Source organism: Lycorma delicatula, chromosome 9, assembly GCF_047948215.1.
Source record: "Lycorma delicatula isolate Av1 chromosome 9, ASM4794821v1, whole genome shotgun sequence".
Classification (NCBI taxonomy): Eukaryota; Metazoa; Arthropoda; class Insecta; order Hemiptera; family Fulgoridae; genus Lycorma; species Lycorma delicatula.
Genome location: NC_134463.1, coordinates 126,133,870 through 126,147,547, shown reverse-complemented (window position 1 = coordinate 126,147,547; position 13,678 = coordinate 126,133,870). Strand labels below are relative to the sequence as shown.

General features: G+C 36.8%; 1 protein-coding gene across 1 annotated transcript in view; it reads right to left on the bottom strand.

Annotated features, from left to right (window-relative positions):
* The window catches only part of LOC142330314 (fatty acid synthase-like), a 154,888-nt gene extending 141,436 nt beyond the window's left edge, over window positions 1-13,452 (bottom strand). Inside the window, exons 1-2 of the mRNA XM_075375531.1 lie at window positions 13,306-13,452; window positions 3,071-3,223 (exon numbers count right to left, since the gene is read on the bottom strand). Coding sequence (XP_075231646.1) covers window positions 3,071-3,223; window positions 13,306-13,441 — 289 coding nt within the window. The 5' untranslated portion in view covers window positions 13,442-13,452. The remainder of the gene's footprint in view (window positions 1-3,070; window positions 3,224-13,305) is intronic.
* Window positions 13,453-13,678: the final 226 nt, after the last annotated feature.

Below are 13,678 nucleotides of genomic sequence, written 5' to 3'. Positions count from 1 at the left end.
TAGGTACGTAAATGGGTTTTTACCTGAAGTTAGCTGTTATATGGACAGTGTGTAAATGTTGATACATGACGTAGTGTCACTAGGTTCAGCGCATAATTGTCATTTTGCCATTGAAGACGAAAGACATGCATAGTGTATAGGATGTGTAGCGTTGAGCTATAAGACTACATAAAGTGTATCATAAACAACAATATTTTAAAGACGATTTAAAGTGTAATCTGTTGCGATTTATCTAATTTATTTTGTGATCTGTTGATATGAACTGTTGATTTTATAAGACTATATATAAAGTTCATTGTAGGTAACCCTACATATCATGGCAGGCAAAAAAAAAACATGTGGCTTTATCGCTTCAAGAAAATTGGAAAATTTTAGAGTACTCTGATAAGTTGCCTAAAACGAGTCAACAGAATGTAGCTGTACACTTAAAAATTTCACAACTAATCTTATGTAAAATCTTAAAAAATAGATCAAGTATAGAAACTTCTCAAATTTCCAATCAAAACATGGGTCGAAAGAGAGATCGATCTGGGAAAGACAATCACGTTGAATTGGCATTAAAAATTTGGTTCAGCAATGTTTGTGAAAATAATGGTCCAGTAAATGGACCTATTATACGTCAAAAAGCAGAAGAATAGCAAAAACTATGGACAAACAATCTTTCACTGCAACCGATGGATGGTTTAACAAATGGAAGAGACGAGAGAATATCTTCTATAAACTCCATAGTGAAGAACAAAGATTCAATTTCATAGCAGCTAGTGAATGGATAAAAACTGAGCAGCTAAAAATTATTGCCGTATATTCACCCCACAATATCTATAATGCAGATGAAACTGGGCTTTATTTTCATGCGATGCCTGAGCATACCTATTTGTTCAAAAAATGAAACTTGCAAAGGATTTAAAACTTTGAAAAAGCGACTGATAGTTCTTTGGTGCCAATATGATAGGATAGGAGCGAGATCCTTTTAGTTATTGGCAAATGTAAAAACCCACTGTACTTTAAACGTGTCAAAAATTTGCCTGTTGAATACTTTTTTAGTGCTTGGATGACAAGGTTTATTTTTAACAATCAGTTAATTAAGTGGGATCAAGAATTAAGACGAAAGATTGTCCTATTAGTAGAAAACTGCACAGAATACTCCAACAAACTGTCTTTACAAAACATAAAAATAATTTTCTTACCTTCTAAAACTACTTTCATAATCCAACTGTGCAACATAGGTATAATACGGACATTAAAAGCCTATTACCGTAGGAAAATTTGAGAAAAATTATAGCTGAGCTTGATGGAATTCAAGCTATATCAGATGTAAATGCAACTGCAAAAAAGATTTCTCTTTTAGAAGCATCGCATTTGCTAGAGATGTTGTGGAAGCATGTTTCAAAGACAGCAGTTGAAAACTGCTTCTGAAAAGGTGGATTTTCAAAGATCCATGATGAAGCTTCTGCTGTTGTAGATTTGACTAAGGTGAAATACAATTTGAAACTTCAGATGATATGCTTACAGTTGAGTTCAAAAATCGGGTCAATATTGAAAAGGATATTTTAGCGACAGCTACAATGACCTTGACAGAAGTATGAATGGAAGTCACTGATTGATCCATATCAATAAAAGTTAATGAACGCTACTAGCAAACGGAAAATGAAGAAGTTGAAGTTCCACTGACTAACGCAGAGATGCCAGATGCTTTGAGAATTCTTCATAGTGGTGTCCAATATAGAGCATCAAGTTTTACCAAACAATATGAGTATGAAGACTACATTCAAGAGTTGATTAATTCCTGGATAAAAGCCATACAACTAACGATGAAAAATTTTTTAAATAAATTTTAGGTTTTTTAAACTGTTGATAAGATATGTTGTTTTTGGAAAGGTATTATTGTATAATAATTTCTTTTCATCCTTTGCTTAATGTTATCAATTGAGTTATTGTTATCAAAAGTTACAGGTCCCATAATGATCACAATAAGTGGACTCCACTGTATATTAATTAAAAAATGTAAAATTAAATAAAATAATACAATAAATAAATTTACAACATTAAAAGAGACAAAAAACAATCATTTTTACATCCCATTAAATTACAATGCTACAAACTCATTAAAATATTTTAGAAAACCTTTTAACTAATTATATAACTATCTTTAAAAAATAATAAAAAATGTTAAAAATAATTTAACAGATCTAAATTGTAATATAAAAGTTTAAAAAACAAATTAGAGAGGGCAAAATTGAAAAACCTTCACAACTTAATAACTAAGAGAAATTTAAAAAACTTTTTTCAGGAACATTTACTAAAAATTATTTACTAATTTAATAGCAGTGGAGATGAAAATCTGGATTTAAATTATGTCATCAATTTTAGCTCGGTTAAAGCAACTCTGTTTATTGTAATAACCGACACTAATAACTTGGTTTATTCTTGGCAATAACTCGGTTTTTTATCGAACAATTTTCAAAAATAAAGTTCACTTTGTTTATAAACAGTTTAAAATTTTAACTACAAAACATATTTTGACAACACTAACATTACAGCATTATAAAAGATAAAAAAATTAATGCAGTCGCCAGTTTCAAATTTATGAACATATTATTTACATTATAACTTTTATTTATTATAGAAAACATGTAAAAATGTGTTCCAAATATTATCCATAATCTGATTTTAAGATATAAATTTTTCTTTAAAACACAAAAAATAAAGGACAGAATGAAAATGAAGGGATATAGTAAATTTTTTATAAAACATCTTTTATTCACTTTGATATGTAAGCCAAAAATGAATACCCAAAAAACATTAATATATATATATATATATATACTATATAAAATGGGTAGATAGTACAAATCCTGAAACACATAATTTTAAATTAAAAAAACATAATTATACTGATTTCACAACTAATTTTTAACCTTTTCATGTATTTAATAAATGCAGTGAAAGCTTGTCTAAATAACATCTACATGAATGCAGTGAAAGAATTGTACAAAGCATTTAAACATAAATTTGTTGTCTAAAGCATAAAAATATAAAATAAAATTCAATAAATATATCCTTCGCTTACCTGCGTCAACAATAGCTTCAAACGCCCTCTCCATTGATAGTTTAGTTAAAGGATCTAAACAAATACCTAATTTTCTATGAATTCCAAAAAATGTTGCATCAAAACAATCCAAGCCTTTTATTTTGCTTAAAGCAGCCGGTACTCCCATTTCACCTGAAACAAAAAATTTTTTCTTGGAAAACACATAACTGCCTTTTTATTAAATAAATAATTCAATAATTTCAATGAGGGTATTTATCTTTTCAAATTAATATTTAATTATGAAAGTTGTTTATTGCAGTTACTTTGAATCTATTTTTTATATGGAATCGTGTTCAGTAGGATTAACAGCAAATGCTAAGAATATTCCCTTTTCAGAAAGCCTAAAAATTAAAACAAAATTATTTCTTATATTCAATTTTCATACGTTTTCATAAATGATCTTAAAATAATATTTCAAAATTTTTGAGATAATTATTTTTATTTTCAATAATATTAATCATTCCGCTGTTATCTGTCTTCATCAATACTTTAATTAAAAGATTAAAATATAAGTCAATCCATAAAGTTAGTTGTTGTCTTTATTCTTAAGGTCAATAGAAAACAATATCCTATCAAATAGATCCACTCCTTTTTGCCATCAGCATCACATTAATTTGCACAAGTAGCAATCAGTAACAAAATAGTGCTCGCTGTACACACCACACACTTAAAAGTTTTTGTATGATCAAGACTACAAAGTTACGTTTTAGATTCACAGTTTCACATTTCGGAGGTCCCGGGTTCGGATCCCGATCAGGTATGGAATTTTCATACGCTAAAAAAATTGTCATTCATCTCATCCCCTGAAGTAATATCTTACAATGATCCTGAAGGTTAAAAAAAAAGTTTCATGTTGAAATTCTTCATTTTGTATACAATTTTATGGTTTCCATTAGTCTAAAATAAAAGCATCCGGAAGGAGGATGCATTTGCTTGTAATGAGCAAAAACCGTGTAACCATTCTGTTTTTGCCACCGACAAAAAACAACAGTCTCTAGTTTTCTGGCACAGGTTACTGATTATGATGAAATGCAATCAACATGATATTTCCCTGCAAAAAGATTCTCATCAATTTTGCATGAACTACCTACTTTTATTTAGTTTTTAAGTAGAGTATTAGCATAAACTTTACGCATAAAACTACACCAATCAATGTTACGACTGCTATCCAGATCATCTTCACAAAAGTTAATTTTTAATTTCTTAAACGACAATAAAAGAAAAATTTGAAATTTGTCAAAATAGGGAGCTTAAATCCAGTTAAATAAATGCACCAGTATACCTATTCACATTCATAACACTCTTTCTTAAAACAACACCGTCTTTCACAATTGCAACATCATGTTTTGATTATGATAATATTTTCATGGTTATCTAATATATTTCATTCTGAAAAAAATTATATGTATGTTCATTAGTTAGGATAGTCTTAACTAAAAATTATAATTCAAAACAATCTTTTTCCTTTTGTAAAACAAATCCTAGATACTTTAATGAAGAATAAGAAGCATCAAGAAAAATTATCAAAATATATATATAAGATGATTATTATTATCACCAAATATAATTTTATTTAATTTATTTATTTATACAGAAACTCAATATCTGGAAATTTTTCAAATGTGGTTCAAGAATGGGATGCGGTACAGAGCATGGTGGCTAGCATCCTGAAGACGAAGGAGGTACATGGAAGAGAGTGGGGAGAAGACTTCTAGGCACAGGTAAGCAGCAATGTCCCTAGCAAGTATACTGTGTGTTTCTTCTACTATATATATTATTTTTGTGTTGTATTGTATTGTATTGTGAATTCATTGTCTCCATTGTCACTGTGGTTGGTACTCTACGGCCGGCTCGAGATGACAAGCACGATCGCTTCGACCGTGTGCAGGAGGGCCACAGCTAGAGGTGACATCGCCGAAGAGACAACATGAAGTGTGGGTTTCATTTATTATGTATTTTCCTTGTATTGTATGATTGTGGTATTATTTTATTTTATCGATTGTGTTCCTGTAACGGTTACGAGGGCACTCACAGCGAACGTGCCCGCGGATTGCGGAAGGAGGAATAAGTTCAGACGCCAACGTGATGGGCTGCAACTGAAGGGAGGGTTCTTCGCTATTGTCCTGATTGTGTTTTATTTATCTTATTTTATGTCATTTTATCGAGTTGTTTTGTGTTTTGCTGCCGGTTGAGGAGTGCAATCGCAGCCAACGTGATAGTGGTGGCTGACTGCGACGAGAGCTGCCGCAGCAGCGGGATGTTACTGTGTTTACCGAATTTTATTTTATCGTAGTGTGTATTTCATTTCTTTTGTTTATGTTTTTGTGTTTATATTGCTGGCGGGATGGCATACACGATCACTGCGACCGTGTGTAGGAAGGCCACGACCAGCGGTGACGAAGCCGAAGAATGAGACGGGTGGGAAGAATAGACTTTTATTAATTATGTATTCTGTACGGGTGTGTTACTAGGCTTAACTGCGTTTTCCTGATGGCGGCTAAGTGGTGGTGTGAGTGTGTTTTATTACTTGTGTTGTGTCCTGCGGATGGGTGAAAAAAAAAAAAATAATAAATAAAATACAGGGGGCGAATCGTGGTCGCCGTGCAGGGCCAGGGAGGCAGCCTGGATGCAGAGGACGCTTTGGCTCCTTCATATGCAAGAATGAAGGTCAATTGGGGTGCTCCGATGATGCATTTGGGACCCTCAGGTGTGAGAGGGGGGATGCGGCGGTTTGCCGGCTTCGCGCAATGCGTAGCCGGCAACCTAGTGTAGGGACGGGAAGGGTAGCCTCTAAGTGGAGGGATGTAGTGGTCGTCCAGAAGGGAGGGCTGCTGCATCTTGATGAAACTGAGAGGACCCCGATGGGACGCCAAAGAAAAGGCAAGACAGGGGGGCAGTCGACTGCCACGACACTCCAACATTCCTGCGTATAGCCTAACAGCGGAGGCCGGGGATGTTGGGGGTGTTTAAGAACAAAAAAAAAAAAAAAAAAGATTATGTTTATTGTTGAGTAAGTGTACTCGTACCGTACGGACGTGTTGTTGTGCTGCTCCGCAATTATAATATTTTTGGACTGGTTTTTCCGGCTTTTTCTTGGAGACGGACAATAGGTATTGTTAGGTTGTTTACCGCATGTGTTTTGAAATTTTTACGATTTTTGGTTAACGGACGGATTTTTTATTGTGATTTTTGTCGTTTCAACCTTATTGTCACAGGCAATAAGGATTATAGTGGAGCGTCTCTTCGCTGTACGTGATTATTCGGTTATCTCCAGCTGATAACAGATAACATATCAGTAAGTAGTAATATAATTAATATAAATGTTATTTACGATAATTGATTACATCGGTCAAGGACTTAGGAAATTCTCTAATACTTCCTACTGCGTATAGGAAATTTTACCGAGTGCTACGAAGCGAATTTAGTAGGGGGAATTCCTTTTCCTTCATAACTCCTGCAATAGTTACCCTATCCAAAAACTTCCTTGATATAAATCCCGATCACAAAAATCCTCAACTTTTGACCCCTCCCCCTTCCCCACAAAAATTTTTATTAAATTTTTGGGAGGATACATTTTACCCCCCTCGACCGCTCGCTGGACTCGGAATTGTCTTCTGAGTCCAGTGCCACACCATGAGAAGGCGTGGTCACTTCCTTTGGAAGGTACATTCTCCCAAAGCGGTGGCACGACGAAATCGTCTGTAGCCAAGAAAATGGACATCAAAGGGAAAAAGAGAGCCCGTCAGGGCTCCTCTGAAGAAGAGGATGGGTCGCCCTACTCGTTTGGCAGTCTGGTTCGACAGCTTGGACAAGCGATTGATGCCCTGAAAAAGCATACGGGGTCAGGTTTGACTAGATATATAGCAGTCCACGAGCAGGAGCTGAGGAGAATACACGAGGGCTTAACTGATCTGTCTGATGTGCCCCTTCCCGTAGAGGTTAACACGCAGTCCACTCAGACTGATCCTGCGTCTGACACGGATCAGACAGAAATCTTAAATCTTGATTTGTCTGATGATGAATTAATTGAGTTACTCCCGCGCAGGTGGTCTGCGTGGGCAATGAACAAGGCGAAAGTCGTTACTCTTCCGACAGACGGGGATACATGTCAATTTGTTGGCATCAGTAAATCGAAGAGAGCGGCCACAGAGAAGATCCAAGCAGGCATGATCGCATTAGACTCCTCCACAATGATGGAGAGTTTCCAAATGGAGGCTACTAAGAAAAATAAATTTACTATTTTCTTCGATTCCGAAAAAGGGGAAAAGCTTGCGGCCAGATGCATTATAAATGCATTAAGAAAGGTACTAATCAGTGTACGCAAAGTGACCTATATTCTACCGACTGGTGAATACGGCAATATTTTGAGAAAAATACTTATTTATTTGCATAGAACCAACGAGGAACCTGCAACATTGGTAGTACCCAGGAAATCAGACTCAAGCCGTGGACGATCTAGGTCTGCTTCGGCTCGTCGCTCGACGCCTCCGGTTGAGGGGAGCAAGATAGTTGTTATCTTAACAACTTAAGAACAAATAAGAAGCTGGAGAAGTTCTTTCTCTAAGAAAAGGAAGAAACAACGAATTAGAGGTCAGGATCAAGAATGCCGAGCAAGCAGCTCAATTTAGTACGGTGCTTAAGGACAGAGCGGCAGACCTTCAAGTGAACGTAAGAACTAGGGGTGATAGAAGAGCGGTTGTGCATATAAAGGACAGAAGAAGACACGTCAGAGCGTGATATTAGTGAGGCGATAGTTGCAGTTATTGGTGCAGCTGAAACGTTCCGGATCACCTCGATAATGACGTGTAGCCTACGGTAATACACGTAATGCTACAGTCATCACAAATCATAGGGCAGCACTAAAAGTGATTTCTAATAGACTTAGAGTTGGCTGGGTGCACTCCCGCTCATACATCACAACGGATCCTGTCAAATGTCATAAATGTTGGGCGCTGGGACACACCAGTTTTGAGTGCAGAGGTCCTGATAGGTCGGCTTTGTGCTACAACTGTGGGGGTACAGGCCACCTTATACGTGATTGTAAAGCGGCGTCCAAATGCCTCGATTGTAATGGGACTGACCATCGCACCGGAGGCGTAAAGTGCGGTAAAGCCAGAAATGATTAGTATAACATTGTCCGATGCCAACAGGAGTATTCTGTCCCGTGATTTAGTGGGAGAGACCGCCAGGGAATTGAATGTTGACATCGTGATTACTACTGAGCCGAACTTGGGTACTGCTGCTCGTCATGACTGGCTGGCTGATGCTGTTGGTGATGTCGCTATAACAAACATCAGTAATAGGATCGGATGGCAGTTGCATCATAGAGGAGAGGGGATTTTAGCGATTATTTTGCCGAATTTTATCCTTGTGGCTGGATACGTGAGTCCTAATATTGGAATTGCTGAGTATGAACTTTACATTGACGAAATACAACGGGTCATCTTACAGTCACCGAAAAGAGCCGTGGTTGTGGGTGATTTTAACTGCAAGGCCACGATTGCTGGTAGCAGTTATACTAACAGAAGAAGGCAAATCTTTACAGAAATGATGATGGCGACTGATATGATCTGTCTAAATGACGACTCTTATACATTTGAAGCCAGAGGTCATAGATCTGTATTAGACCTGACATTGGTCGACAATAGTTGGGATCCTTCGCTCTATCGATGGAGAGTTTTGAGGTCAGAAACCGGTAGTGATCACTTTGCCACGATATTTTCTTTTGACGGTATACGACCGGTGATCGGGAGAACATCAAAGCCGCTGAGATTGTCTAAAAGACAGGTAGAAGTAGCGGTTGACAAAGTTGCTCGCAAGCTCATGGATGGCAGAGAGGTTACGCCTTTTATTCTGCAGGAATTAATAGTCACGGAGATGGCGAGGATTCCCCAAAATATCGGGGGGTATCAACCCGCTTACTGGTGGACTGCGGAGATTGCGGACCAAAGACGGATTCTGCAGTACTGGCGAAGGAGAAAATTTAGACTCCGTAGAAGAGGCGGTGCTGTGTATGAGCATGCTGTAAATATGTTTGCTGATGCCAGGGGGTTACTAAATTACCTAATAAAATCTAGCAAGAGAGCACGTTGGAAGGAGTTATGCTTGGAGCTGGACTCGGACCCGTGGGGACGTCCTTTTCAGATCGTCATGGGAAGACTGGGTAGACGTTTGCCTGTCATTACAGCTGAGTCTGCTGATATACAATTGAGAACACTTTTTCCGGTGGCTGAATCGGGTCTATCGGAGCTGGTTGAATGCGATGCAGGTCGATTCATACAACATGAAGTCACCTTGGCGGTATCTAGACTCAGGAACAAAAAGAGTCCGGGTCCAGACTGTATTCCTGCTGCGATCCTCAAGGGACTTATGATGAAAGCCCCTTGGGAAATGACAGATGTGGCAAGTTATTGCTTGCAGAACAGGACCTTCCCTAATTGTTGGAGGGAGTCGCGCACTGTATTCTTGCCCAAGAAGACTGCTAATGCAGAAGTGGTTGGTTACCGCCCGTTGAGCCTCATAAACAATATGGGGAGAGTGGCGCAGAAAGGTTACTGCTTGAGTTAGAGACAGGCGGAGGTATTCATAACAACCAGTATGGGTTCAGGCGTGGCAAATCGACGCTTCAGGCGATTGAAAAGATAACTAGCTGGGCTATAACAGTCAAGGCTGGAACATGGCGCACCAGGAAGATTCCTTTACTGGTTATGCTCGACATTAGAAATGCTTTTGGGACCGTCCAGTGGGACTCCATGATGGCGGCTTTAGTCAGAAGGCGAATAAGCCCTTACATTAGGAGACAGATCTCCGAATACCTGTCTGAAAGATGGACTACGGTTAGCACGCTTGATGGTGACATACGATACCAAGTTCATGGTGGTGTCCCCAGGGGTCAGTACTGGGACCATTACTTTGGTTACTGGTCATTGATGATGTATTACGACTACAGCTACCTGAAGAGACGGAAATAGTGGCCTATGCTGATGATTTAGCGATACTCACCTCTGCGAGATCAGAAGATGTCCTCGAACAAAGGAGCAATGATACTCTAGAGATCGTAAATAACTGGCTAACCGACAAAGGATTAACACTTTCAGTAGATAAAAGTCAATATATTATGTTGGCGGGAAGGAGACGGCTGCGAGATCTTGAACTTAAGATAGGGGAACATAGGCTTGAACGTGTCAATCAGGCTAAATATCTGGGAGTGATAATCGATAAAACCTTGAGCTTTAGTGCTCATATAGTATATAGATGCGAGAGAGTCAAAGGATTACTACAAGTCCTCATAAGGCTATTAGCTGGCCGAGATGCCCCAAGATCATCTAAACGTAGGGTTTTAGTCTCCGCATGCACCTCGGCTTTATTGTATGCTGCACCTGTTTGGTATAGAGCCATATTCACGCAAAGGAATGTTAAATGATTGCAAATGAAACGAATGCTAAACGACACGCAAAGGAGTCTACATAGACAGGCTGTAGTTGGGGTGATGTTCGGATACCGCACAATATCTTATGAGACGGCGTGCGTTCTGGAGTCCACAAAACCCATAGAACTCCAGGTCTTGGAACGCTGGCTTCGCTTTTAGGGCATGGAAAGGGGTGATGCTTCTGAAGTGGTTATACAGGCATGGCAGCGTAGATGGAGTCAACATGAGGGGGCTATGTGGACAAAAAGGTTGATTTCAGACATTAGCCAATGGGTCAAACGAAAGCACGGCGAGGTCAGCTACTATGTCTCTCAGATGTTCTCTGGACATGGAAATTTCGAGCAATATTTATTCCGCTTTGGCAAAAGAATCTCTCCACGTTGTCGGTACTGTGAACGCGATGACACAGCTGAGCATACAATATTTGAATGCGATAAATGGACAACACTTAGGTTTCGCACGGGAATACAGAATCTCACACCCGAGGAACTAACCGGCTTCATATTGAGTTTCAGACAAAATTGGAATAATTTTGAAAAATTCTCCTTATTAGTTTTAAAAGAGAAAAATTATACTGAAAGACGTATGGAGTACTAATAAAGACTGAAGTAATTGTAGAACTAGGATATTCATGAGTATTGTCTCTTTATGAAACCTACGACCGCGAGTAGGCGTTACGAGATCGGACTGGGAATGTAAAGACCGAGACCCGGCTTCGTAGTTGGTGGTTGGGAACGACATAGTCGGGCCTGACCTACCTTCTGCGGGGTTAGAGGCAGGCAACAACAAAAGACCGAGACCCGGTTCCCGGGGCTGGGGCTGGGGCTGGGGACGGCATAGTCGGACTCTGTTCCTGCCCTGAGAAAACAAAAAGAAAAGATCCGACCGGGGGGGCTGACCTACCGTGCCGGACATACAGTCGGTGGGTGGGGAGGCCTCCTTTGAGTAAAAGGACACTTCCTCGGGCTGCGTATACTTAATTGGATAACCGGCCAGGGAGTAGGGGGAAAAAAAAGGAAAAAAACACACAAAAAAAAAATTATGTTTATTAGTGATAGTTTTGTTAGAATGTCAAATGATACTGAGTATTTTATTTCTGTATTATTCCCAAAAAATAATATTCTCATATGATCTTATTTTATAAGATCTTAATAATAAAACCTAAACTAATAGACAACACACAGTTATACTAAATAAACAGCATTGATATTAAATTGTAAGTTGCGTAGACATTTAATCTAGCACTAGAACATATAAATCACCATATATAACAATTTAAGTTACAAACAACAGTTAAATCCTCTGGATAAAACAATAAATTGTATCCTTTACAATCAAAATATATTTTCTAACCACATTAAGAGGGGCACTATTAACAAACAGTTCCACCATAACTTCACAGATGAAGCAGCTGATAAATAGCTCTGTAAAGATCTTTTGAAAGCATTATTTTCTAACAATCTAAAAAATGAGTATTTACATCTTTCTAATCTTTTTAAAGTGTGTTATGTTTAGTCATGCTGATCAGTTGAAAAATCATGTATGTAATATGACTGAACCACACATAACAGACTGCTTGTTCATTCCACATGTATATTGTAATTAGCAAAGGTTAAAGGACTATTCACACACAACAATGATATGTTTTCACAAGGCAATGAATTTTTATCAGTGCCAGTGACAAAAAATATCATTGTCTTGTTTTGTAATCAACATTTTCAAATTAGTCCATGACAGTACCACAAATGTTCTGTGCAACTCAGGGCATAGAATGTGTACAGACAGTGAAAATAAAGTTAGATGCCAACAATATTTCTGATTTGCACTACCATAATATTGCGGTCCGTATTATTATTATTTTTTCTAAATTCTATATACTTTTGTAAATAATTTTATATTTTTTAAGCATTTTATTATTATCATTATCTACATTTGTTACTTATTTTATTTATTTACTTCATTCAAAATACTATTATAAAAAATATGAACAATAAACAGATTATTGAATCAGTGTGGCTACATCATGTAATTTATTATTTAGGAAATGAAAAATACATGAATATAAGTGATAAAGGGAAAATTTGGAACAAAAAGAAAACTGATGGTAATTACTCAAAGTGTTTTATTTCCTTTTTTATAAAATTAAATAAAATACAAATTAAAACTACATCGTACATATTTTTCTGGTATTCACCGAATTGTTTAAATTCAGAATTTTTACTCAATATTCTGAAAAAATCAATGATTTTTGATCCAACATAAACAATAATTAGATATGTATTTATGATTGTCATCTAATTGTTACCCAGGGTGTGGGCTCATTAAATATGTTTTGAGAGGGCCATCTCGGAGGAATTTGATTTAATACTAGCTACAGATAGCTGATGTGTACAAACAGTCGACTGAATTATCATTGTCATGGCAAGGGCACTGCGAGGACATGACAATATGATGTTTGAGAAAATCTTAATTTTCCACTGCCAACAGAGCATACAGCTGGAATATATTACAATAATTATTTAATTTTAACTTTTTGTAAACCGATGGCAAATAAACAACTACTAAGGTGAGAATTCTTAGTTTTAAATTTGATGTCTGAATTCTAAAAGTCCAACTTAAAGAAGAAATGGAAAATTGGATTTTTTTTTTACTTTTAATATACATTCTTTTGAAATCCTTTATTTTTTTGGCTTATATAATTGGATTCCAATGATAAAAATAAATAACTCACACTCAGCTGTTTCTATTCTACACCCAATTTTAATAATAAATTTATTGAAAATACCTGGAAGCCATCTTTCATCATCAACAGTCACCATATTTATTTTGTTAAAAAGATGATGTTTCAGATCTTCCACATTCTCACACATCGGAAAACTTCCTCCCATACCAGAAATAACGACTTCAAATTTTTCACCCATGTTTAAATAGAAATTAATAAACCTTAAAACAATCAAGACATGTAAAAATTAATTAATGTTTAAATAGAAATTAATAAACCTTAAAACAATCAAGACATGTAAAAATTAATTAATCAATCGATTATCTACTGCATAATCTATAAATAACATTACATTAAACAAAAGTATACCTTTTATTTAACAACATTTAATTTTTACTGCTACATGTACAAGCAGTTGAAATGTTTATTACCTGTG